Below are 23,878 nucleotides of genomic sequence, written 5' to 3'. Positions count from 1 at the left end.
TAGAACACTCAAAGGTGAATGGATTCTTGTATGATTGGGAGGAAAGTGTCTTGGGGAATGTACTTTGGTCCCAGGAGAAGGACAAGACTGTAATAAAATGAAACTTCAGGAGGTCTTTATAATTGCCAATCACACTGAGCCGCATTTATCCTATTGCTGATGAAAAATGGGCAGTTAGATTTTTTTTCATCTCCCCAGTTCATACCTAATTCTTAATATTGATGTTAAATGAACTTCAGTCAAAGAAGCAAATTGCTGTTGGAAATGTAGTTTTTGTATTCTCTCCAGGAATCCTATACTGAGGTTTGAGATAGACATGAACTAGATTTTTGTCAGGTTATAAAGGCTAATTATAACTCACATAAAATAAAAAGGATGATTTGTTCTAGTGAAAAAGACATTGTTTTTTACAATGTTTATTTTGTATTAAGAAATGGTTTGTCCTAGCTTGTATTCATATGTGTACACTAAAAAGCAACATTTGGTCTCCATATAATTTTTCCTTGTAGTTTAATTTCATATTTTCAAGGCAGACATAAACTACATGATAGATATTTTTGAGAAAGCCAAGATAAAGATTTATTAATGATTTATATGATTATTGAAGTCAAATCTGTGTGAAAATATATGCAGATTATCTAAGACCTAACGTTCTTATACACTAATAAAGTCAATCCCAAAAGAAATTCTACAAGAAAATAAATTAATGGTAAAAATGGAAAGAAAAGACTTGCTGAATTTATTCAGAGTACAAATGAAAAGAAAACAAATTGGGTCTGTGGAAGCTGATTATAAATTATTGCTCAGGTGTCTTTTCATGAGTTAATGTTACAATGCTCTGGCCTTATTTGGTCCATAACTAACATAATGTTTCTTCGTGCATGGTACATTTATTAACCAACTCCAAATATATATTTATGTCCAGATTTGATAACTGGTCATTACTATTTGAAAAAAAAATGCTTTCTGATCTTTATTGTCAACTAAATGTCTTTATCTTTCATGTTCATATTTCCTTCCTCCTATTAGCCTCTTCTTAACTTCTCCAGCCCACTGTCTATATTTATCTCTTCCGAAATCCACAAAGCTTTAATCTATTGTCACTTTTTTACCATCAGTTGTAAATTTACTAAGCATGCAGATTGCCACCACTTGTCTTTTAATTATTGAACATTAATTCAGAATTTTTACTTTTCATTTTTATATTCATAAATAGTTTAGATTTTTTTTCAACAAAGTGGTCTTATCTACATTTCTCCAATTTAAGTGTTTCAGTCTCCAGTCTGGCTTCAGTTTTCACTTCATTTCTCCCCACCCTGCCATTATTTTTGTATATTTACTGTACACATTTAAAAATCTGGGACCACATCTGTCTTGACTCACTTCTTTCTCTCTTCAAACTACTATTGTAATTATTACAATACCTTTTTGTCCTTGTAAAACTTCCATAGAAGAACAAAGAAGTGTTCTATCATTCTCATTAGGTTTAACATGTTCTGCATTTGGCATGATCTACAAAATAAGGATCTTATTATAATCTATGAAGGAAATGTTAATTTTATAAATGTTAATTTTTTTGTTATGTCACCTGTCTTACCTCCTCTCTTTCTTAACTAAGTGTAAGTTTCTATCACCTTTTACACTCCCCCTCCCTTATGGCTCTACTCTTTGTAGCATCTTAATCAAAATATAGCTTCCTTGAGTAATTAATGCAAAGCTTCTATTGAATGCACATTATCTTCCATTTCTTTTCAGTATAAAAATATGTAATTAATTATTCCAAACTCTGGGCACATAGATTTGCTTAATCTTTGTTGAATAGTCTATTATAACTTTACTTGCCTCTTATCAATCAACATTTCAACTATTTTGTCTTTGACAGTCAATTTGTAGCTTTTTCTAGCTCAATTTCTACTGAAGTTAGTTCATGATTTCTTTTCCCTCCACAAATATTTCTATTGCTATGTAATCCCATTTTCAAATGGTTGAAAGAATCAACTGTATTGTTCTATAAGCTTTCTCTTCTGTGATGACTCTTGACTCTTCCTGCCTTTATTGTAAATTAACTTGTGTTTTCCCTGCTGCTAAATTGTGCTCTGATTTTCCTTTTGTTGTTATATTCCTTTCTTTAATAACATTCTCACTGGAGATACCTTCCTTGACATTTCTTGCTTGAAGCTAGAAGCCTGCATTCAACTTCTGCTTGCTCAGGGCTTTCATTTCTCCATCTTTCCTTGGTTATCAGAACAGCTTCCCCTGTAAACCTAGATATTTTTCTTTTTGATACTGGATTTTTTTTCCATGGAGAGGTGAGATTCGGTTTTCTAGTGTCTCTTATATTTTGTTTTAGCTCTTCAGATTCTTGTTTGCAGAAATTAAACACTGTGAACCTGTTCCTAGTCCTTACATTTATCAGTGATAAAGTTGCAAGTTTTAAGAGAAGAAATCCCCTGTGTGAATCTCATATTCCAACATTAATTTGAACTTTGTATTAAATGTTAATATATGGAAAGGAAAGATGTGGCCTTTTAGATGTTGCTGAACTTTCCATTTTCCACCAATACAGCTAATAATTGCTAATAAGTGATACTGGGATGTGCCATTCAGCTACAAAGCCATATTTTCTCAATTAGAGATCAAGGTCAAGCACATATTAAAAGGATATATCTTGCATTGATAGAAATTGACTCAGAGACAGAACTTGTTAAAGACTGTATGATAAAGTGGGCTCAGAATTTTCAAGAAGTCATTACAATGGATACTTGGGAAAAGATTTGGGTGAGAAATGTAAAATTTACGCAAGCTCAAAATTTAAGAGAGAATTTTTATAAAATGTTTTATAGGTGGCATTTAGATCCTAAAAAAATAGCAAGTATGTATCTGAACTGCCAGCCTAAATGTTGGAGGTGTGGTGGTGAAGATGCAACATATTTTCATATATGGTGGACCTGTAAAAAGGTTAAAGCTTTTTGGATTAAAATTTGGTGGAATATGCAAAAGATATTTTAAAAAAGGATAAAGTTTTGTCCGCAATTGTTTTTCCTGGGCATTATTACTGACACTACTGTTGTGGACACTAAGTTGACGTTGAATTTAATTACGGCAGCAAGACTTTTAGTAGGGCAATACTGGAAGAAGGAAGAACTGCCGACTTTAGAAGAATGGACTTTAAAAGTTTCCAACCTGGCGGAAATGGCTAAGATTTCAGCGTACTTGAAAGACCATTCGCAACAGACATATATTGTGGAATGGAAAAAATGGATTGATTATATCCAGAATAAATATGGGACTAAAAAGTTTCATCTGGCATTTGAATAAGTATTGATGTGATATTTATATTGCTTGTAGTCATTTTATAAGAGTTAAAGTGCGATAGATTTAATAGTTTATTGTTGTTTGCATATGGTAGATTATGATTGTTTGTATTTTTATACCCTGTATTTAGCCCTGGGAAGTCGGGGAGGGGGGGAGGGGGAAGGGAGGGAGGTGTTGGGGAGGGTTGGGGAGAGGAGAGGGGGTGGGGAAGGGTTTTGTTTTGTTAAAAATAAAATGTATTGTAAAACGTTTCAATAAAAAAGCCATATTTTCTCCACCCTGAATTTTAAAAAAAAAATCAAAAGAGGGTTAAATAAAACAAAGTTTCCCTATATTTTGCTGTGAGCATTACCTAAATTGCCCTGACATATCATACCTACAACCAGTATCTGAACAGTAGGATAGCTGCCACCAGCCTCAAGATAATTCTATTCTATCCAGCTGCAAAACTGTATCAAGAATTTATACTTTTAATTGTAGGAAAATACAAAGAAACGTGTTTTGGGCTTTCCAACCTAGAAATATATAAACTTTGTGCCAACCTAAAATAAAGTGAGGCTATTTTTTGCAGGTGGAAAAAATTGTAATAAGAAATGTTATCATTAAAGCTATAAAGCCAAGTCTCTAAATATAAAACCAAATGCAGGGGGGAAAAGGGAGGGTAAGAATAGCATGTAAGGAATGCCAATAAAACCAAAACAACCTAGCTATTTTTATTTATTTATTACCACTTTGAATGTGGGGATGGAAGCATCATTTCCATTCTCGCTATCCCAAATCCCTCCAAAGTAGTTTGACATTCAATATGCAATTATTTTCATTGCTGTAGTCTTCAAATATAGAGGACATTTAAGAAATACCATGTTTTCCTGTCATCTGATCAATTCTACATCTGAGAATACAAAAACCATCCCAACAAAAATATGATCCAAAATATATATAACATAAAGCAAGTACTATATATTGCTCTATAAGATAGATAGATAGAGATAGAGATAGTAAAGGTAAAGGTTCCCCTGCACATGTGTGCTAGTCGTTTCCGACTCTAGGGGCCGGTGCTCATCTCCGTTTCATAACCGAAGAGCCAGTGCTTGTCCGAGGACGTCTCCGTGGTCATGTGGCCGGCATGACTAGCACGGAATGCTGTTACCTTCCCACCGTAGTGGTCCCTATTTTTCTACTTGCATTTTTACGTGCTTTCGAACTGCTAGGTGGGCAGAAGCTGGGACGAGTAACAGGCGCTCACTCTGCTACGTGGCACTCGGGATTCGACCCGCCAAACTGCCGACCTTCCGATCGACAAGTTCAGCGTCCTAACCCACTGAGCCACCGCGTCTCTGAGATCGAGATAGATAGATATAAATAGATATAGATATAGATATAAATATATAATACTGTATGAGTAATCTTCAACTTACAACCATTTGTTTAGTGACTGAAGTTACAACGGCACTGAAAAAAAGTAACAACTGTTTTTCACACCATGAAAAACTTTGCAGTATCTCCGTGGTCAAGTAATCAAAACTTGGGATGTTTGGCAACTGGCATGCACATGATTACCTTTTGCAACCTTGTGACAAGCAAAGTCAATGGGGAAGCCCAATTCACTTAATGACTATGTTGTTCACTTAATATCACTTAAGATCTATGGAAGAAAGGTTGTAAAATGGGGAAAACTCACTTAACAAGCTCACTTGTTTTTCTTAGCAACAGAAATGTTGGGCTCATTGAAATTTGTTTGAATATTAGTAGCTTGGGATGGTAGTTGGACTGTTGATATGATCTCCAAGCTTGGCAATTTGGCTGCAAACGTTTCGACTCCCTTTGGAGGGGGAGGGAACATTTTCAGTGCGCTTTGAATTGTGCTTGTCTGTCAGAGCACTGGCCTTTTAAATACCTTTTTGTGTGATGTAAATTAACATGGTTGTTATTTGACTGGATGTTGCTGAGTCATGGTCTGGTTTTGGCTGTTTGATTGGCTGGTTGTTGTTGCTGGACAAGTCCTTTGTATTTAAGTATCCTATGTGTGATGCAAATGGTGTTTGTTCCTTTGGTTGCCTCTGAGTGATGGTCTGGTTTCTTGTGGGGGTGTTTTATGATTTTTGCCGTGTGGTGGAGTGCCTGTTCATTTTAAATGCTGCCTTCAGGATTGTAGTTGAAGTAGGGTTTTTTTTGTTTCTCAGGGGTTGGGCTCAATTGTGGTCATAAGTCAAGGATTACCTGTACATAAAATATAAACATACAAATACAAAAATAAAGGTAAAGGTAAAGGTTCCCCCGCACATGCGTGCTAGTCGTTTCCGACTCTAGGGGGCGGTGCTCATCTCCGTTTCAAAGCCGAAGAGCCAGCGCTTGTCCAAGGACGTCTCCGTGGTCATGTGGCCGGCATGACTAGACGCCAAAGGCGCACGGAACGCTGTTACCTTCCCACCGTAGTGGTCCCTATTTTTCTACTTGCATTTTTACGTGCTTTCAAACTGCTAGGTGGGCAGAAGCTGGGACGAGCAACAGGCGCTCACTCTGCTACGCGGCACTCGGGATTTGATCCACCAAACTGCCGACCTTCTGATCGACAAGCTCAGTGTCCTAACCCACTGAGCCACCGCGTCCCTTAATACAAAAATATAAAAGTACAAAACCCATCCCATTTTTTTTAAAAAAAAGCCCAGCAGAAGAGGCATGCTACGAATCCAGTCTACTATGAAGCTACACTTGGTTAGTCTCAACTGGCAGGCCTTCTCGGCTGTGGTGTCCACTTTATGAAACATCCTCATCCCAAAGTGTGATTTGCTTCAGCCCTTTGGATTTTCCAGAAGCCCCTCAAAATCTTGTTATGCCGTTGGTCTCTGATAGTTCTATTATCTTTAATTTAAGAAAGAATTAAACAAACAAAAAAAAAACAACCCACCACATATTGTGCAAGGTGAAAATTATAAGAGTACTAATTATAAAAGAGCAAAAGAACAAAAATGTGAAAAATATTTTTTTAAGGATAATATATTTTGTTAGAAGAGAAGGCCAGCTTAGATGCTTTGTGTGTTTAAACTACTTCTTGCTTTATGAAAATGTCACAATGATTTTGACAGGAAAAGAGATAATTAATGGTAAACTCTTGGGCTCAGTGAAAACTAAGTGAGATGTGGAGAAAAGAAATGAATCGCGATAACGGAAAAAAGATTTAGCAACAAATAATGAGTTAGCCTGAAAATAAAGATAATTTTTTTCACCCACCTGCATTGTACAAAGATCTTTTGTCTGAAACAGAACTGGCTAGAACAGGGTTTTCCAGTATTAATTTTTATAATATGTTATATTACATTTTATTATTTTTATAATATTCAATTTTAAGGCAACACTTGATCTGAGCTGATAGTAACTAAGCATTTTTTTTAGTCAATTAAAAGTCAGCAGGCTGAAGTTTTATAGACGGTAACCATGCTGTTAATTAGTCAGATTTGATTGGGGTAGTATAAAATATTGTTAAATACATAAAGAAACTGACATTACCTCTAATTTATATTTTAAAACATTTGAACAGTACCTGAATAGTTGGAAAATTGAAAGACTTGGAAAAAAAATAATGAAAATGTGAACCAGGTCAAAGTTGCAACTTGTTTTGTTGTGAATGGCTGAGAATTGCAGGATTCCATCGTGCTTATAGCTGCTAATGTCAACTATATGGACTCTAAGGCCCAACTAGCTCATCTTTTAATCACTTTGGATTTATGTTTTTATTTTTTGGATTTATGCTTTCTTTAAACATTAAGAACCTTCGGGTTTGTGCTTGCGGCACTGGTGAATGCTCAGGGAGAGCTGTCTCTCCGCCGTCTGTTTTTTCTCCATTGAGAGACCCTGAAAAGGGTCGAAAGTTGCCCTGGAGGGGTAATGACCCTGAGGAAGCCCTCCGACTGATTCTGGAAGAGCAGCAGCCCTCTGTTTGATCTGGAGCAACTCCTTTGGACTGACGAAGAAAGGATCTGCCATTAACATGGCCGATCAATAAGACATTTCCTGCCGAAAGCCAAAATTACTACCAAGCACAACAAAAGCAATGTGAAGAATTTGGGTGAGATCTTACCTTTCTTATTTCCCCAAATACTTTCCTGTGGAACCGTGCTGAAAATTTCTTCCCCCCCCCCTTTTGGAATAGCGGCATTTGCCTACTTGGGGAATTAAAGCTTCAAAAGAAATGAAAAACATAACTAAACTAAATAACTAAACAACTGGACTTGCACCTTTAAAATATTTGGGGCACCAAAAAGTTCTTATTTCTACAAGGACCATTTACCCTATTTACTTTTTAAGCTGGAAAAGAAAAAAACAGAAAAAAATTAAACTGGATAAAAGCTTTGAGTCTGGAAAAAGATTTTACATGCTCTTGAGGATATCTTGTGGCGAAGCCTGGTATAGCAAGGAAACTTTCCTTTTATTGTGAGATCTGGCTGCAGCCCAGATTTGTCCTTGGCACTATATTTAAAGATAAGAACTTGAAACACCTGGCAGCAAAAACAACTTCCAGGAATAGTGGAGGTGGACATTTACTGACCCTTATCAAAATTAGCCTCCACCAAAGACTTATCTGTAAATACCATAGAAATGGAGGAATACTGCCCACAACTTAGCTATAAACTTATACTTGAAAAAATCCTTGAAGCGACTGAGCTAATGAATTCCAGACTGAAAAATAATGGTGCCAGCTTAAATCTACCAAATGAAGCCCTGATTGCAATTGATGAACTGACAAACCAAAAACCAACAGAAGAGGAAGAAATTAATATTAAAACAGGAGACTTTAAAGAACAAGTACAATCTACTGAGAGCTTTGACACCCAAACCTTGATTTCAACTACAAAATCCACAATCCAAAAAACAACAGAAGCCGAAGAAAGCAACAGTAAGATGGAGGGTGTTAAAGATCTTCAAGCACACTATATTGAGAATCCAGCCAGCCAAACAACAGCTACAACACTGGACATGACCTCTTATCCAAGCCCGATGGAGCCAGAAGAAGAAGACCAGACCGAACCAATGGCAGCTATACTAAATCAAGCATGGGGAATTGAATTATTAGAGCAACAATTATGATTATAAAGGGGCCAGTTCCTTTGAAAAATTGACAACTGGATGGTCTCCCTTGATTCATACAACGTGTGTAGGAATGAAGGGAGACCCACTTGAGAAATTAAAGGCACTGGTATGGAAACCTGCTTGGCACAAAAAGAAAGCCAGAGTTAGATTTAAAAAATGAGTTCTTTTCTTTTGTGATTTATAATGACAGAGCCTAAAATTTCTTTTAATAGGCTAAGTGGAGTCTTTAAAAGATATAAACTGATTTTATATTTAGGATTTAGATTTGCAAGGGAAATGAAAATCAGTATTAGAACATAATTTTGAATTATATTATAGAACTTGGAATGATATAATAAAAGAGACTTTATTAATAACTGATGAGCCACTAAGATGAGAAATAGAATATATTTGTGAACTAAAATAAGAATGTATTTAAGCAAACAATATATGTATTTCAGATATGACAACTAATATATAATGAAATAGGGGAAATTTGGGTTACCCGAAAACTAAGTATTATGGATAGGTAAAGGTAAAGGTTCCCCTGCACATGCGTGCTAGTCGTTTCCAACTCTAGGGGCCGGTGCTCATCTCTGTTTCAAAGCCAAAGAGCCAGAGCTTGTCCGAGGACGTCTTTGTGGTCATGTGGCCGGCATGACTAGACGCCAAAAGTGCACGGAACGCTGTTACCTTCCCACCGTAGTGGTCCCTATTTTTCTACTTGCATTTTTTACATGCTTTTGAACTGCTAGGTTGGCAGAAGCTGGGACGAGTAACAGGCACTCATCACTCTGTTACGCGGATTCGACCAGCCAAACTGCCGACCTTCTGATCGACAAGCTCAGCGTCCTAACCCAAAGGCTAATTTAGAGCACTGTAATTGAAATTAGGTAAAATTAAAAAATGGGACATGAATAAGTATAAGTAAAAATATATTGATAATTGTCCCAACTGACCATGTTATAACTAGAAATGTATTAATTTGATTTGATATTGTAATTAAGGGAATTGGAGAGGGAATTTTTGCTGATGTAACCTGAGATATGTACAAAAAGATTTTGTAATTGGACTTTTGACTGCCCAATCACCACATTGCTTCATAAATATTTGGATGTAAAATTGGAAAATTAATAAAACTTGTTTTTTTTTAAAAAAAAAGAACCTTAAGATTGGCAAATTTTATTTAATTCACTAGGTTGAATGTCCTTCAATCCTTTACAACAACAGTTTTAACTATAAGTTTAAAGATTTGTATTTTTTGGAATAGAATTGTTCGCTTTGGAAAGTTTTGTATAAATTTTATTTGCATAATATATGCCCTAATAAATTAGTGAGGGATGAGGTTTTAAAGGATGGGTTTATAGAAACTGGGGAAGATATGGAATGAGACGATGTTTGGCTTTATTTTAAGAGTTAGTGGTATGGTCTTAATTGTTGCTGAGAATGGGTGAGATTTATTTATTTTTTCTTTTCTATGTTTTTATTTTTATCTTCTTTTTCTGCATATTATATGTCTTTATTTTGTTTTATATAATACAAGTTTTACTTGTATTATATAATACATAATAAAATTATTGAGAAAACAAAGAAAGTAAAGGCTAAACACCCAGCAACTTGAGACTAAGAACTAAATCAATGCTTATGAATAAGTATTCTTTATTTCTAGAGCCAAAGTTCTGAGTTATAATATATGTAAATCTGTTTCATAGCATTAAATAATTTATTTTCTGCAGTACTGATGGCACTTACTTCTCCAAGAGACAATTTCTATTATTATGGTGACGAAGTATCTTTAATGAGCACATTTGTGTAACTGTACCCCAAGGCAAAATTATTCATGCCAAAGTATAGCTTTCAAGTACCATTAAGAGATACCTTTAGGTATTTTACAAGAAACAGTAATTCTATTTCATGAAAATAATCCGAAATCTAAATCCATCCATCCATCCATCCATCCATCCATCCATCCATCCATCCATCCAAAATAACCTCTGCATCTTGAGAATCTTATCAATCAGACTTGGTTCTATTTTGCTATCCTTCACAGTTTCTAGAAAAGAAGACCCAGCTGCACCATAAAATTAATGTTATTACTTTGCCTAGACACTCAGTTCAAATATGTCCTGCAAATATTCCAGGCAAATCACTGAGATGTTTTCACTGAATAATGAAATTCTGTACTTCTCTAGGACCTCTCCTTAATCATGTAAACAGAAATTAGAACATAATGCACAACAGCCTTCCCCCCCTCCCCATTTTGCACAGATGCCTTTTCATAATTAACTTGCACAACCATGATTACGGAATATATTTACAATCCTTTTTTCAAAACTGAATATTAAATGAACTTTAGATATTGAAGGAAACTTTTAAAATACCTTATTCACATAACAGAATTTCTTGTAATAGTTTAAGAATTACCCACTTGAAAGGGGAAAACAGCATTGGTTTGAGGGTGATAAGGAATATTTTTTTAACCCTTTAAGGAGAATATTTTCATCTGTTGTTGTAAATGTTTTTTTATTACAGCTTAGTTATATTATCCCTACTATTCCACAAGGATATTCTGTTTTGGCAAAGTCTTATCAACTTCAGTTTTGCCTAAGTTATAAAAGTCTTATCTATGTTGTACTAAAACTGTTGCTGCTATTACCTTCAGCCTGCATCACAGGGCAACAATTTTGGAAGTAGGTATATCAGATAGGCTAATATACAGAATGCGCCTGACTCCCACGAGTCCTGAGGGAATAAAATTTCACAATCTCCCAGTTCATAATCCCTTGCTCCCTCCTTCATTCAGCAAGTAAAGAATTGATTCGTCATGGAGGCAGCATTTGAACATGAGAGATGGTTTACTGCATAAAGTACCTACAAAGTTGTTGTCATTATACCAAACAACACTGAAACTTAACCAATATTACAACACATTATGTTGAAAAAACAAGGAGATGGTTTGCCAATAATTTCAGAGTCATTGGTAAGTTGCGTCAATGGCAACTGGACTTTTTTTTTCTTTTTTGGAAAGTCTAGTTGCCATGACTTAACTTACAGACAACTCTACCTGGATGATTGAAAATCTTTATCAACATTTTCAGAGTCACATTGCTTCTATGAGAGTTTTCAATACATATTTTTCTCTCCTGTAGGACATGATGGCTGGCATCATCAGCCAGTGGCAAGCCTTTCAGCACCCTGGAGACAGATCTTTATGGATTTTATTGTAGAGCTCCCTGAAAGCTCTGGAAATAAAGTTATCTGGGTGGTTACAGACCTGTTCTCTAGACAAGCCCATTTCATCCCTTGTCCCAAAATCCCAACAGCCAAAATGCTAGCTAAACTGTTTGTGCAACATATCTATTGCTTCCATGGGGCCCCACAATGCATCATAGCAGACAGGGGAGTCCAATTTACTTCTAAGTTCTGGAGAGCTTTTCTAGATCTTTTGGGTTCTAGTAAAGGACTCTCATCTAATCATCATCTTCAAACGAATGGGGAGGGACAGAATGACTGAACTCAGTTCTAGAACAATACCTTAGATGCTTTATCAACTATCAGCAAGGTAATTGGACAGATCTGTTACCTTTTGCAGAAGTGGTGTATAATAAGGCTGTGCATTTGAGCACTGGTTATATCCCTTTCCAGGTTGCCAATGGACAGACATTTGTCCCCATTCCAGAGTTACCCTCCAAAGAACCTGAAATCCCCTCTTTGCAAGAATGGATCAAACAATTACAAAACACCTGGCCAGTAGTATGTAAAGCACTAGATGAGGCCAGAAATACCTATAAAGTCCAAGCTGATAAATAGAGGGTAGAACAAAAACCTTTTAGGATTGGAAATAACATTTATCTGTCTACAAAATACTTACAATCTTTGCAGCCCTCTAAGAAGTTGGGGCCTAAATTTGTAGGACCTTTTCCTATTAAGTGCATTATTAACCCAGTGATGGTGGAACTAGAGCTCCCTAAGAGCCTCAGACAAATCCTTCCTGTCTTTCATTGTATTTACTCAAGCCTGAGATTAGGCCTCTGGCCCTTCCCATGCCTGTGCTGGTGTGAGTGGAAGGAGAACATTTTGAAATATGTGAAGTTCTCGACTCTCGAAAACTCCATGCTTCCACCCAATACTTAGTAGCTTGGAAAAACTTTCCCTCTCCACAGAACGAAAGGGTGTATAAAAAGCATGTTAAAGCTCCTAAACTACTTAAATGATTTCATGCAAAGTATCCTGACAAGCCTGACTGATGTGACTGTTTTATTTGTTTTCTTTCTTTTCCCTTTTTGTTTTACAGGTGACTTTCCCATTTTTCTAGGGGGTCGGTATGTCAGGCCCCAAAGAAATGTATCCTCATTTATTCTAGCTTTGTAGCTTTCTTTGTTGCCTTCCATTCCGTTGGGAGGGGGGAGTCTTTGTGGATGCTTTGCACTGTCTGCTTTGTTGCCTTGTTGCCTTTCCCCCAGGGGATGGAATATCTCACCCTTATCTTTGAGCCAGAAGATCTTGAAAGTGAGAGAGACCTTGAAGAGCCCACCAAAAAGACCGGTTACCAAAACACAATGCCACCTGTGGGTTGGCTGGGATTCAAATGAACACTGGGACACTGGGGGGATGAGTATTGAATGCTACTTTTAATATATTGCTTTGCGGGTTTTTCTCTCAGATCTTGCCTTGATTGCCTGCTGTCACTAGCCCCTAATAAAAGTTTCCTTTTGAGACAATGCTTATTTCAAGAATTCTGCTTTCTTGGGTGGCTTAGCTGAGGTAGGTCCTTACAGATAGCCTAGAATCTCTATGTAGCCAAAAGCGAGCTACATCCAATCCCCCCCCAAATTTGTTGTCTTATCTAACTCCTAGCAGGTGTTAACCATTAATTGTAAATATTCCTTTGGACAGGTATAAATCAGTTTAATTGGACCTTCACCTATGGACTTGATCTTTCACACCTGACAGCATTAATTTTAATACTGTAAACTTCAATGAATATAATTCCTACAAACAAAAGCTCTTTTGGGGTCTTCCATAGTTTTTAAAAATGAAAAGTGGTCCTCAGAGAAAAAGGAATCACTTTAAGAAACATTTACTTGAACAAAATAATAAATACATCTAGTATATTTACTTCTTTATGCACACTATAAAGAATTATCTGAAATATTTTGATTAATTTTTGAGTATAATTGCTGGATTTTACAGCTGCCAATCATTTCTTTATAATATGCTAATAATTAATTTTAGAAAGCTAAATAATAGTGACAAGTAGCTGTAAAGTTCCAGGGAGATTGCATTCTGATAATTTGTGAAATGATTTCAAGTAAAAATAGTGATCTTCAAAAAACCTGAAGAATGAAATAACATACTATGTGTAAGTTTGTTTTATCTAGAAGTTGAATACTAGTTCCCGATTACTTTTTTCCCCCAAGGCAAATTTCAAGGAAGGGCACACAAAACTCAATAGCAACACAAGTTGTATTTTCATGCATTACCTCTCACTTTCCTTTATGATCTCTTTTCCTTTCTTCCAAGTAAAAGTTGGCCTTGGGGAAGCTTTAGGCTTACATTCAATGGTTGCATCACTACCAACTTTAATAAAAGTTATTTTTTTTAAGAAGGTTTTGGAGAAATCTGGGCCCACAGCTGAAAGATAAGAGAGAACTCAGAATTAATGAAAACCACCATCAAATTGTCTTGAAATAAATGTTGACTTTATTCTGAATTCTTTTAGAATGTATCATTATTGGTTTACATAATTAACCTTCAGAATATCCCCAAACCATGGTTAAAGGTGATAAATAAAACAAGTGGAACATTGGTTTTCATTAACTAATTTGTTTGCTACATTCTCTGTATTCCTGAAAAGCTATTCCAGAGACTGACAAATCAGCTAGGACAATGAACATTGTGTTCTGGGTAATCACTGAAAAGTGTTGTAATCTTACACCAATTAAATGTTGGATGAAAAGCAATGAGATTATGAAATGCTTTCTACATGTTAATTTCAGTGATACTAAACATTGGTTTTGGTTCCCTAGGAATTTCATGACCTTCATGGTTGCTCATGACTATAACATTAAGTAATAACTTGCATCTGTAAAATATTTATCACAAATTGAATAATGCAGCCAGAACTTTCAAATCACCCCACATCTTCACAAAACAATTTGCAATTTGTTTTCACATAAGCAGTTCATATCTCTGTGCTCTGCCTCCATCCTTGCAAATAAAGCTACAGATTAGCAGATGACAATAATCTATGAATGGATGGATGAACCTATACTAACTGAATGGCTACTTACTGTGAATATAGTTTTAGATTTTCAAATCTGCAACTAATTCTACCATATTGTCTTAACACATTTCACAAAGAACTATTATTAAATAAAGTACTGTGATATACTGTAGGACTGGACAGGGACATCTGCAGAAAGATTAAAAATAAAAATAAAATGGCAGATGGACTACATAATTAAAGCCCTGACCCTTTTTAATGCTTGTGATGCATATTTAAAAGGCATGAGGGTTTGGTTGCACAGTTCTGCCTGCATCTTCATTTTTTAACCCGCATCCCATAGTCACCCCTAGGACTAAAATAATGTGATTCATTTAGTATTATTAAATCTTCCACGTTCCTTTTTTAAATATATACTAGTCCTATACCTCTATGTGGCCCTTTTCCCATATCCAGTTAATGTCTGTATTGTGCCATCTTATTCACTATTATATATAAACATGGTTTCAAAAATAAACATTTATTTATTAAGCCTATGGGAAGCATTTTTCCTTCAAAACAAGATCTATTATATCTTTTGCTGAGGTGGAGAAGGGGAAATGGTTCACTGCATTCCCCTACCCAAAACTGATTTTTCAGTACCTGACTGCACTGTAGCTTAGCTTCTAAAGAGCTAATAGGTAGTGAGGCAATAAATGTGTTGGGTAGCTTCTGGGGGTGAGGCTTTGAAACAGACCTGGAGAAAACCTTTTCTCTGTAATTTGTTTCTAGTGATTAGTAGGAGATCTATTCTGTATTTCTCCTGATGTAATGTAAATCAACTTTCCTTATAGCTGCAGGGTTCACAATGGCAAATGAATGTTTGTCATATCAAGCATCTAGTGAGGGAAAACTGATCTAGCATTGAGTAGTAATAATGATTTAAACAGCCACTGAAAAACATGAGCTCAAGGATGTTTTCCATCAGATTTATTGGCTCACAGAATAAGTGATCCATCACGCCATCACAGAATCACTTAGGAGACTGGAAGACAGAACATCAAGTGGCAAAGATAAGAGCTGAGAATAATGTTGTGAATGAGGAGACAGAAAGATATTATATATAAGAATTACAATTAATGCTCCTCCCTCCCTTTCTGTATTAGAAACTATCAGGGAAAAGGCAGATGCCAGTATTACTAGAGAGACTGTTTACTTCATTCAAAGTGAGGTAGAGTATATCATTGTATGTGCTCCCTAATTAAAAATCTTCTAAATGTAATAGTCTTTTTCCCTGCTATGCTTTCACTATACAACTTTATGTTTAATATTTAATAATGTCAGGTCATCTAATCATTTCAAGGAGTGGTTGTTGTTGTTTTTTTTGCAAGATGGAAATATATTTCAGGGAGCTTTACATCATGGCTCAATAACCAAGGATTAAAACACTTAAAAAACTATTTCTTAATATAGAATGTCACTTGATTCAGCATCTGGCCAGAAGAAAAAAAAAATAAACTGAACCAAATCCAAAAATGCCTGTTTTCTAGAAAAAAAAATCTACGTTGTTATAGAACATTTTAGAATAGTAACACAGACCTTAAGTAAAAAACAGCTCCTTCAGTTTATACTTTTGATCCTTGGAGGTTTTCCTAGGTGGGGAGAGAATTCTCATTTCCAGTGAGGAGAGATGGCAAAATGTGCCTCAAACCTTCACTGCCCTCAGTAGAATTCAATTCATATACTCTCTAAAAATCCAAATACTTTTTTTTCAAATTCATACAAGTAGTCCTCGACTTAAAACCACAGCTAAGCCCAAAATTTCTGTCATTAAGTAAGACATTTGTTAAGTGAATTTTGCCCCATTTTACGACCTTTCTTGCCACAGTTTTTAAGTGAATCGCTGCAGTTGTTAAGTAAGTAACACAGTTGTTAAGTGAATCTGACTTCCCCCCTTGAAATTTGTTTGTCAAAAGAGCATAAAAGGTGATCCTATGTCTTTGGGACATAGCAACAGTCGTAAGTGTGAACCATCTGCCAAGCATCTGAATTTTGATCACACGATCATGGGGAAATGCTATAAAGGTTGTAACTGTGAAAAATGGTCATAAAATCACTTTTTCAGTGTCATTGTAACTTTGAACAGTCACCAAATGAACTGTTGTAAGTCGAGGACTCCTTGTACAAACAAAATGCAAACTTATGTTTAAAATCATTTTGCGGAATAAGGGGACTTACCTTCTCTGCAACTAGCCAATCAGTACTATGTTTTCATTATAACTTATTTGCTTCTGGCATGTTCATTACTTAGCAACTACTTTCCTTTTTTGGCAGGCTTAATGGTAAAGCTAGGACAATATTGATATTTTGTTGATTATTGTGATTTTTTTTAAATACAAACCTCTTCCTCTTGACAATTTCATTTTTAAAATACCACTAATACGTGGTTTTTTTGTGTTTGAATACATTTAATTTCCTGATTTTGTTTTTTCTAAGTAAAAATTACATCAAGTTGGGAAAGTCTGAGATGAGAAGAAAATGGCCTATCCTTTTCAAGTTAGACTACATCTTAAATAATTGAATCATAGAGAGATCTAGCTACTCTGTGATTGCACTGATCTGTTTATACAGCTTTATCTCATCTTTCTTAAAATTTCCTAGAAGACTGATTTCTTTAACATGACTATCTGGAAAAAAAACTGTGCATTTTATTCACTCCTTCTAGTATGTTTAATAGTTTTCAACTAAGGAACTATTGCGCACATCATTTTTCCTTTATAGAAATAAATGTAGAAATATTGTCCTTATTTTCATTGTTACATCTTTACGCTTAGGCAAAACTTTTTATAGGTACTGTAAACAATTTAACATAAGACAAAATTGAACACTTTTATATTATACATAATTTGTATTTCTTTTAAGTATACTGTTCAATAATATATTACAGGCAGTCCTTATACACTGTCTCATTCAGTGACTGTTCAAAGTTACAACCTTGCTATCCCTCAATCACATGACTACCATTACAGTCAGTACACATTGTCTTGTGTCTGACCTTTGTCATTTTCCCCTCCACAGCCTGGTGTGTTACCCATTGTGTGTCTACTTACTCTATTCCAGAGGTGTCAAACTGCCAGCCCATGGACCGGATGCGTCACATGGAAGCCACGCCCACTCCAGCTCTGGCAAGGGGAAAAAAGTTGCGATACATCACGACACGTCACGTGATGCAGCGAGTTTGACACCCCTGCTCTATTCTAATCCATTTTTCTCCAGTCTATCTCCTTGGGGTGAAGGAAAAAAAAAAGACCAGGCAATTTCTATAGACAATCTCTCTTTTCCTTGGTCCAAAAACACTCTCCAAACAGGCATATTCAATTACAACAGAGTAAGTAGGCACAGAGCGTGGAATACACCAGCTTGTTTGCATAGCAGTTTGTGGCTGCCAACATCAACATATTGCTTTCAATGGGTATTCCCTATTGTGTGCCTGCATACTCTCTTATAATCCCTTCCTCTCTACTGAATATAAAAACAAATTTGAATTTTTTTCTTGTTAACTTTCCCAGTGCTAGGGTGAGCATTCCAAAGGGTGGGGAAATGGTTAAGAAGAAAATAAAAACTAAGTGTGAAAGCTTTGTCAGCTTTGAGCCAGCTATCCTTGTGCTGTTCAAGGGATCTAGCAATGAGGAAAAGGAAAACTCAGTTGGGATCACATGATTTCACATTTAGTGACCACTTGATTTAGCAACGGAGTTGCCAGTTCCAATTGTGGCTGCTAAATGAGGACTCTCTGGAATAGCTGAATAGATTTTAGAGACATTGAGAGTTTTCTTTAGATTCCTTTTATATGAAATAATCTTATAGGAGATAAAACTTTCCAGTATGGATCCTATTTTGCTGAATTCTATTGTTCCTCCTTCCAAAAGAAGTGTAAAGATTAATTTTTCCCTGAAAATGTCTATTGATTTTTTTCTATTGAAAATATGTATTGATTTTTTTGAACAAGAAATGAACAAAAAATAAAATTCTGCTTAGAAAATATTTTAAATCTACTGAGCAGATACAAGTACTGTATGCTGCTGAACATTCTTTTTCAAAAATATTAAAATAACCAAAACTTTATTCACTGTTTTAAAAATGAAAACTTTTTATTGAATCTTAGGTATATTTCACCTAAGAGATTTCTTACAGTAGCACAAGTGAACACAATAATATTTCAAAAGTGTTAGGTATAAAAGCAAAAATAGAGTAAGGTTAATAAAATGAAGTTGCAGATTGGGCCAGTGTGCTCAGATCTTTTCTGTTGATCTGAAGTTATAATATTAGTCCTAGTAGACAATCACTTAAATATGAGCCAGCAACGTGCTGCAGCTGCTAAAAAAAGCCAACACAGTGCTAAGCTGCATTAACAGAGAGATAGTATCAAGATCACGTAAAGGACTAATACCACTTTACAATGCCTTCATAAGGCCACACTTGGAATACTGCATTCAGTTTTGGTCACTATGATATAAAAAAGCTGTTGAGACTCTAGAAAGACTGCAGAGAAGAGCAACAAAGCTGATCAGGGGCTAAAACATATAAGGAATGGTTGATGGAATTGTGTATATCTAGTTTAATGAAAAGAAGGACTAGGGGTGACATGATAGCAGTGTTCCAATATCTCCAGGGTTGCCACAAAGAAGAGGGAGTCAAGCTATTCTCCAAAGCACCTGAAGGCAGGACAAAAAGCAATGGATGGAAATTAATCAAGGAGAGAAGCAACCTAGAACTAAGGAGAAATTTCCTGACAGTTAGAACAATTAATCAGTGGAAGAACTTGCCTCCAGAAGTTGTGAATGCTCCAACACTGGAAGTTTTTAACAAGACACTGGACAACCATTTGTCTGAAATGGTACAGGATTTCCTGCCTGAGCAGGGGGTTGGATTAGGAGTCTCCAAGGTCCCTTCCAACATTATTATTACTATTATTACTATTATTACTACTACTATTACAATTTTATTTATTTATTATTTTAATCCCATTTATATCCCGCCCTTCTCCGAAGACTCAGGGCGGCTTACAATTTAAGCACAAACCAATGTGCTTAGCAATATTACTATTACTATTACTATTATTATTATTATTATTATTATTATTATTATTATTAATCACAGTCAGTCAGATGTTGTTGTTGTTATTGTTGTTGTTAGCAACAGTTTTCTCAACTGATTCTTAAACAACTATACAACTGTGTAGCCAAATGCAGAAAATTTACATCAAATTTATACATTACATGCTTACACAATAGTGCTTTTGGTATCACACTAAGTTGTGACGGCAAACCTATGAAATGCATGTGAAAGGTTGACACACCAGCATTTACCCACACTGGACAAGAACTATTCTTCCTGTTTGAGTCACCAAAGAACAACAATATAAGAAAAATGTGGCCCTCTACTACTCAAAACTTAACATGGATTCTTGCCATCCATTTCAGCACATTATCTGTCATCTTAAAAAATTGTGATTGCGGGTGACATGAAGGAGACAGCAAAATATGATAGAAATATGGCAACTGCTCACTTGTTCCATCCATGACATGGGGCGCTTAAATGTAGATAATTTTTCCTCTTTTATGGGAGTGTGTGCGTGTGGGAGGGACATCCAGCAGGGTCAAATTAGGCATTTTCTGAATTTTGACACACCAAGCCCAAAAGGTTTCCCATCAGTGCATGAAAGCCTTCCAAAAGACTTGGGAGGCTCTGCAGGCTTCCAAAAGGATTTGGAAGAAACTGCCATGTAAGAAGCTTTGGATGTTATACAACAACAGAACTTCTCTGCTATTCCTTAAAATAGTACAACAGGAAATAAAAAGATGTTACTATTTTAAGAAATAAATTCAGCAAGCACTACTTTGTGGGATTCAAGAAGTGTGAAAAAAGTCAGGCCACTTCAGGGATGAGCAGGGAGGGGGACACCTTTTGTGGATCATATCTGAAGTGTGCAGAGAGCCAATTCTGTGATCTAACTCTTACCCACGTGGATCCATCTATACTGATCCTCATCGTTTTTTACAGCCCTCCTCCCCTCCTGCAGTATTAATTTTAGTTAACAGCAGGATAAATGTTTCAAACAAATATGCAAATACAAAATTAAATAATTCTTGTTTGGCATTCCAAAGCACATAAAACAGACCCACCGGGGCTGTAAGAAAAGATCTTGTCCTTGACATTATGCTCTTTGGTGATCTGCCCAGTTAGATAAATCCACTGAAGTGGCAATTGACCCCTTGCCAGAATCTGCTGAGGTTTTACTCCAATTGTTTAATAATCCATTGCAGAATTATTGCTGTCCAGATAAACACTACACTCAGCTCAAGTTCCAGTAAACAAATAAAGGTAAAACTGAGACGACAAGGCTACATGCAACTCTTAAGCACCTCTGAAAGTTTATCACTGTATTTAATATTAAAACTGTGTATATGAATGCAGCAGAAGAGACTGATTATTAATTGCTATACATGGGGAACAATTAAGTGAATTAAATATAATCAATTTAAATCTTTTATTATTGAGTTGTTAGAAAATTTTATAGCAAGGAATAAAATTATAAAATGCAAAATGAAAGAAAAGGAAGGAAGGAAAAGAAAAAAAGAAAGAGAAAGAAAAAGATTCCATGAAAAACTTCCAATAAAAAAGACAAGCAAAGAAATAAAATAAAAAAGGGGAAACTATAGATATGTGTATCACATTAATCAAATGTCAAGCAGATTTCTACATTTGTCTTGGGAAAACATTATTGTATTGTAAAGTATAATAAAATCTAGTCAAATATGAACTATATTAAATCAGCTTTATTTTCATACTTGCCACCCTCACTTTATGTATTGTGGAATTATCAAACTGGATGGGACGCAATTTGTGGCTTAGGAGAAAACAAAAATACCCAACAACAACTCCCACCTTATCCTGTCTAGCTTTGAAAGCCAAGTGGAGCCAGTAATTAAACTTTATAATTCACCACCATTAGATGTGGGGCTGAGTACCATCTTTGCTGCCTTCAAAAAGGGGTTGTGCCAATTCATGGAAGATAATGGAGATGAATGACTTTTAACCTTCATGGCAGTGTGCTTCCTTATTGAGACCATCTGCTTGGAAACTGGTAGCCTTCCTTGTGCAGTTGGTTGGCCACTGTGAGATTAGAATGCTGGAGAAAATGGGCCAGTAAGGCATTGCTTGCGTTCTAATATTTGGATCCACTTAGAAGTTGAATGGGAGATAATCAAGAGTAACAAGGGCCACAGGTAAGGCTAGGAAGTTAAAAAAAATCCCTGGGAATGGGATGGCAACCTATTTTTATGCTTATATTTTTAAAACTAAGATAGAAGAGATTACATATAAAAATGGTATACTTGAATATATTCATTCCTCTTTCAAGCATTCCTGGAGGACAGTTTTCCCAACCATGTCAGTATACCTCCACACCTATAGAGGGTACATTGTAACATTCCAACTTTTATGATGATGATGATGATGTGTTGTTGTTGTTGTTGTTTCCAATCATAGAAATCTTAGGAAATGGTTGGGGGAAGTTAAATAACCCTTTACCACTACTGAGTTAAAGAGTTGGCAGATTCTAGAACGAAATTGGCTATCCGTTTTCCCAATCCCTATCCTTTTTCCATTGTTTCTATTGCCAACTACTATCAGCTGACTCTGTTTACCCTCCAAGTTAATGGATAAACACAAATCGATTTTAAAGAATGAGGCTCTCATTGGGTCATGCTGAAATAAGGGAAATGCAGGTGAATGTCAGTGCGATTAAGGGATGTTTGTGTAACTCACATTCTGCACAAGATGAAGGCAATACCATGAAGATGAGGGGGGAAAAATGTGCCTGGGGATGACAATGGCATGGTTACGGCAATGGACAAGTCTACTCTAAACAGGATGAAGGAAAAAATAAATAGGGCTTTGGACAATTTCCAGTAGTTTTGCAAGCAATTTTTATTCTGAATTGTTTAATTTGTCGTACTGCCTTTTTGGAAAAATAACAAAAGTTGCATAAAATTAATTTTGCAATAAATGACTTCACCAAAAGAAAACAAAAAAGAATAAAACTACAATTAAAAAGTCAATAAAATAATGAACGCAATTTAAAATGCTCAATTCCTCCTGTCCACCAAAAGGAAAGTGTGTGTGTGTGTGTGTGTGTGTGTGTGTGTGTGTGTGTGCATGTCCATGCACAATATGTTCTGAAACTGGATTTGCATATTGTTTGTATCTGTGTTTACATGCAGTGAACCCCACAACATGTCCATCTTTACATCAGATAATGCACAGTAAAAACTCTTTCATTGCAAAGAAGTAAATTATTGTTCTAAGAATATATAATAGCAAAATATGACATACAACATTTCACATATAGGAACAATTATTCCCACTGACTTTCAGAAAATGCTTTGGATCAACTTTTCTGGAATTTAATTAATATCATGTTAATTAATGACTCATTAGAAACTTTTCAATAGCTTTTAATTAAAAGAAGCTCACCAATTACGCTCAGTTCAGCACTGACATAGATGACTCCATATCTATTTTCTGCTACACACTGATACATCCCAGTGTCAGAGAGATTCACGCTGGGAATGGTAAGTGTTCCATGTTCTATTTGAAGTCTTTCCTGCAAAGTAGTTAATAACATAAACGTAAAAAAACTTTCCTTCAGAATTTATATATTCCTGCAATGATATTGCTTTGTCAAACAGGTGGGTAGTGTCAATACTAAGGCTAAAAAAAGTCATATATAATTAGTATGATGGAATCTTTGCCAACAAAATTCATATCATGTTAAAGGCAAAAAGCATTAGTGAATTGTGATTAATTCCAAAGTTTCTTCTTGTTCTCAGTGATTGGACATCTGAACAATTTTGATTAAGCCCATTAACCTGAATCTAAAACTACGGTTGTCCCATGGCATGTTATGGCTTAACTCAGCCTGACATGTTCTTCAGAAATTCAGCTTTCTGTTCCCTTGAAGGTTAATGGAAAAGTAATCATATTCAGTGGTGCAAACTGCAAAGCAATTGTATGCACCCCACCAGATTAAAATTGTTATACCCCAGAGATATAAATCATAACATTTCAATAATCTTTATTTAAGTTTAATGTGATTTAAATTCAGAACCATCTGCAAGTGATCAGCATGAAGAAAGTCACATTAGCACATGGCACAAAAGAATGGACAGTCAGGGTTCAGCCTAAGGATAAAGAACTCACCAATAACTACAATAACAAAAGTAGCAG

At 35.6% G+C, this 23,878-nt stretch overlaps 1 protein-coding gene across 1 annotated transcript in view; it reads right to left on the bottom strand.

Annotated features, from left to right (window-relative positions):
• LOC310635394 (contactin-4-like) overlaps nt 1-23,878 on the bottom strand; it is a 284,515-nt gene that overhangs the window by 92,113 nt on the left and 168,524 nt on the right. Inside the window, exons 9-10 of the mRNA XM_083354280.1 lie at nt 23,126-23,255; nt 13,866-14,016 (exon numbers count right to left, since the gene is read on the bottom strand). Coding sequence (XP_083210406.1) covers nt 13,866-14,016; nt 23,126-23,255 — 281 coding nt within the window. The remainder of the gene's footprint in view (nt 1-13,865; nt 14,017-23,125; nt 23,256-23,878) is intronic.

The sequence above is a fragment of the Vipera ursinii genome (assembly GCF_947247035.1).
Source record: "Vipera ursinii genome assembly, chromosome: 2".
NCBI classification, from domain to species: Eukaryota; Metazoa; Chordata; class Lepidosauria; order Squamata; family Viperidae; genus Vipera; species Vipera ursinii.
The sequence above is the reverse complement of the archived record's forward strand: the minus strand, read 5'-3'. Positions and strand labels throughout refer to the sequence as shown.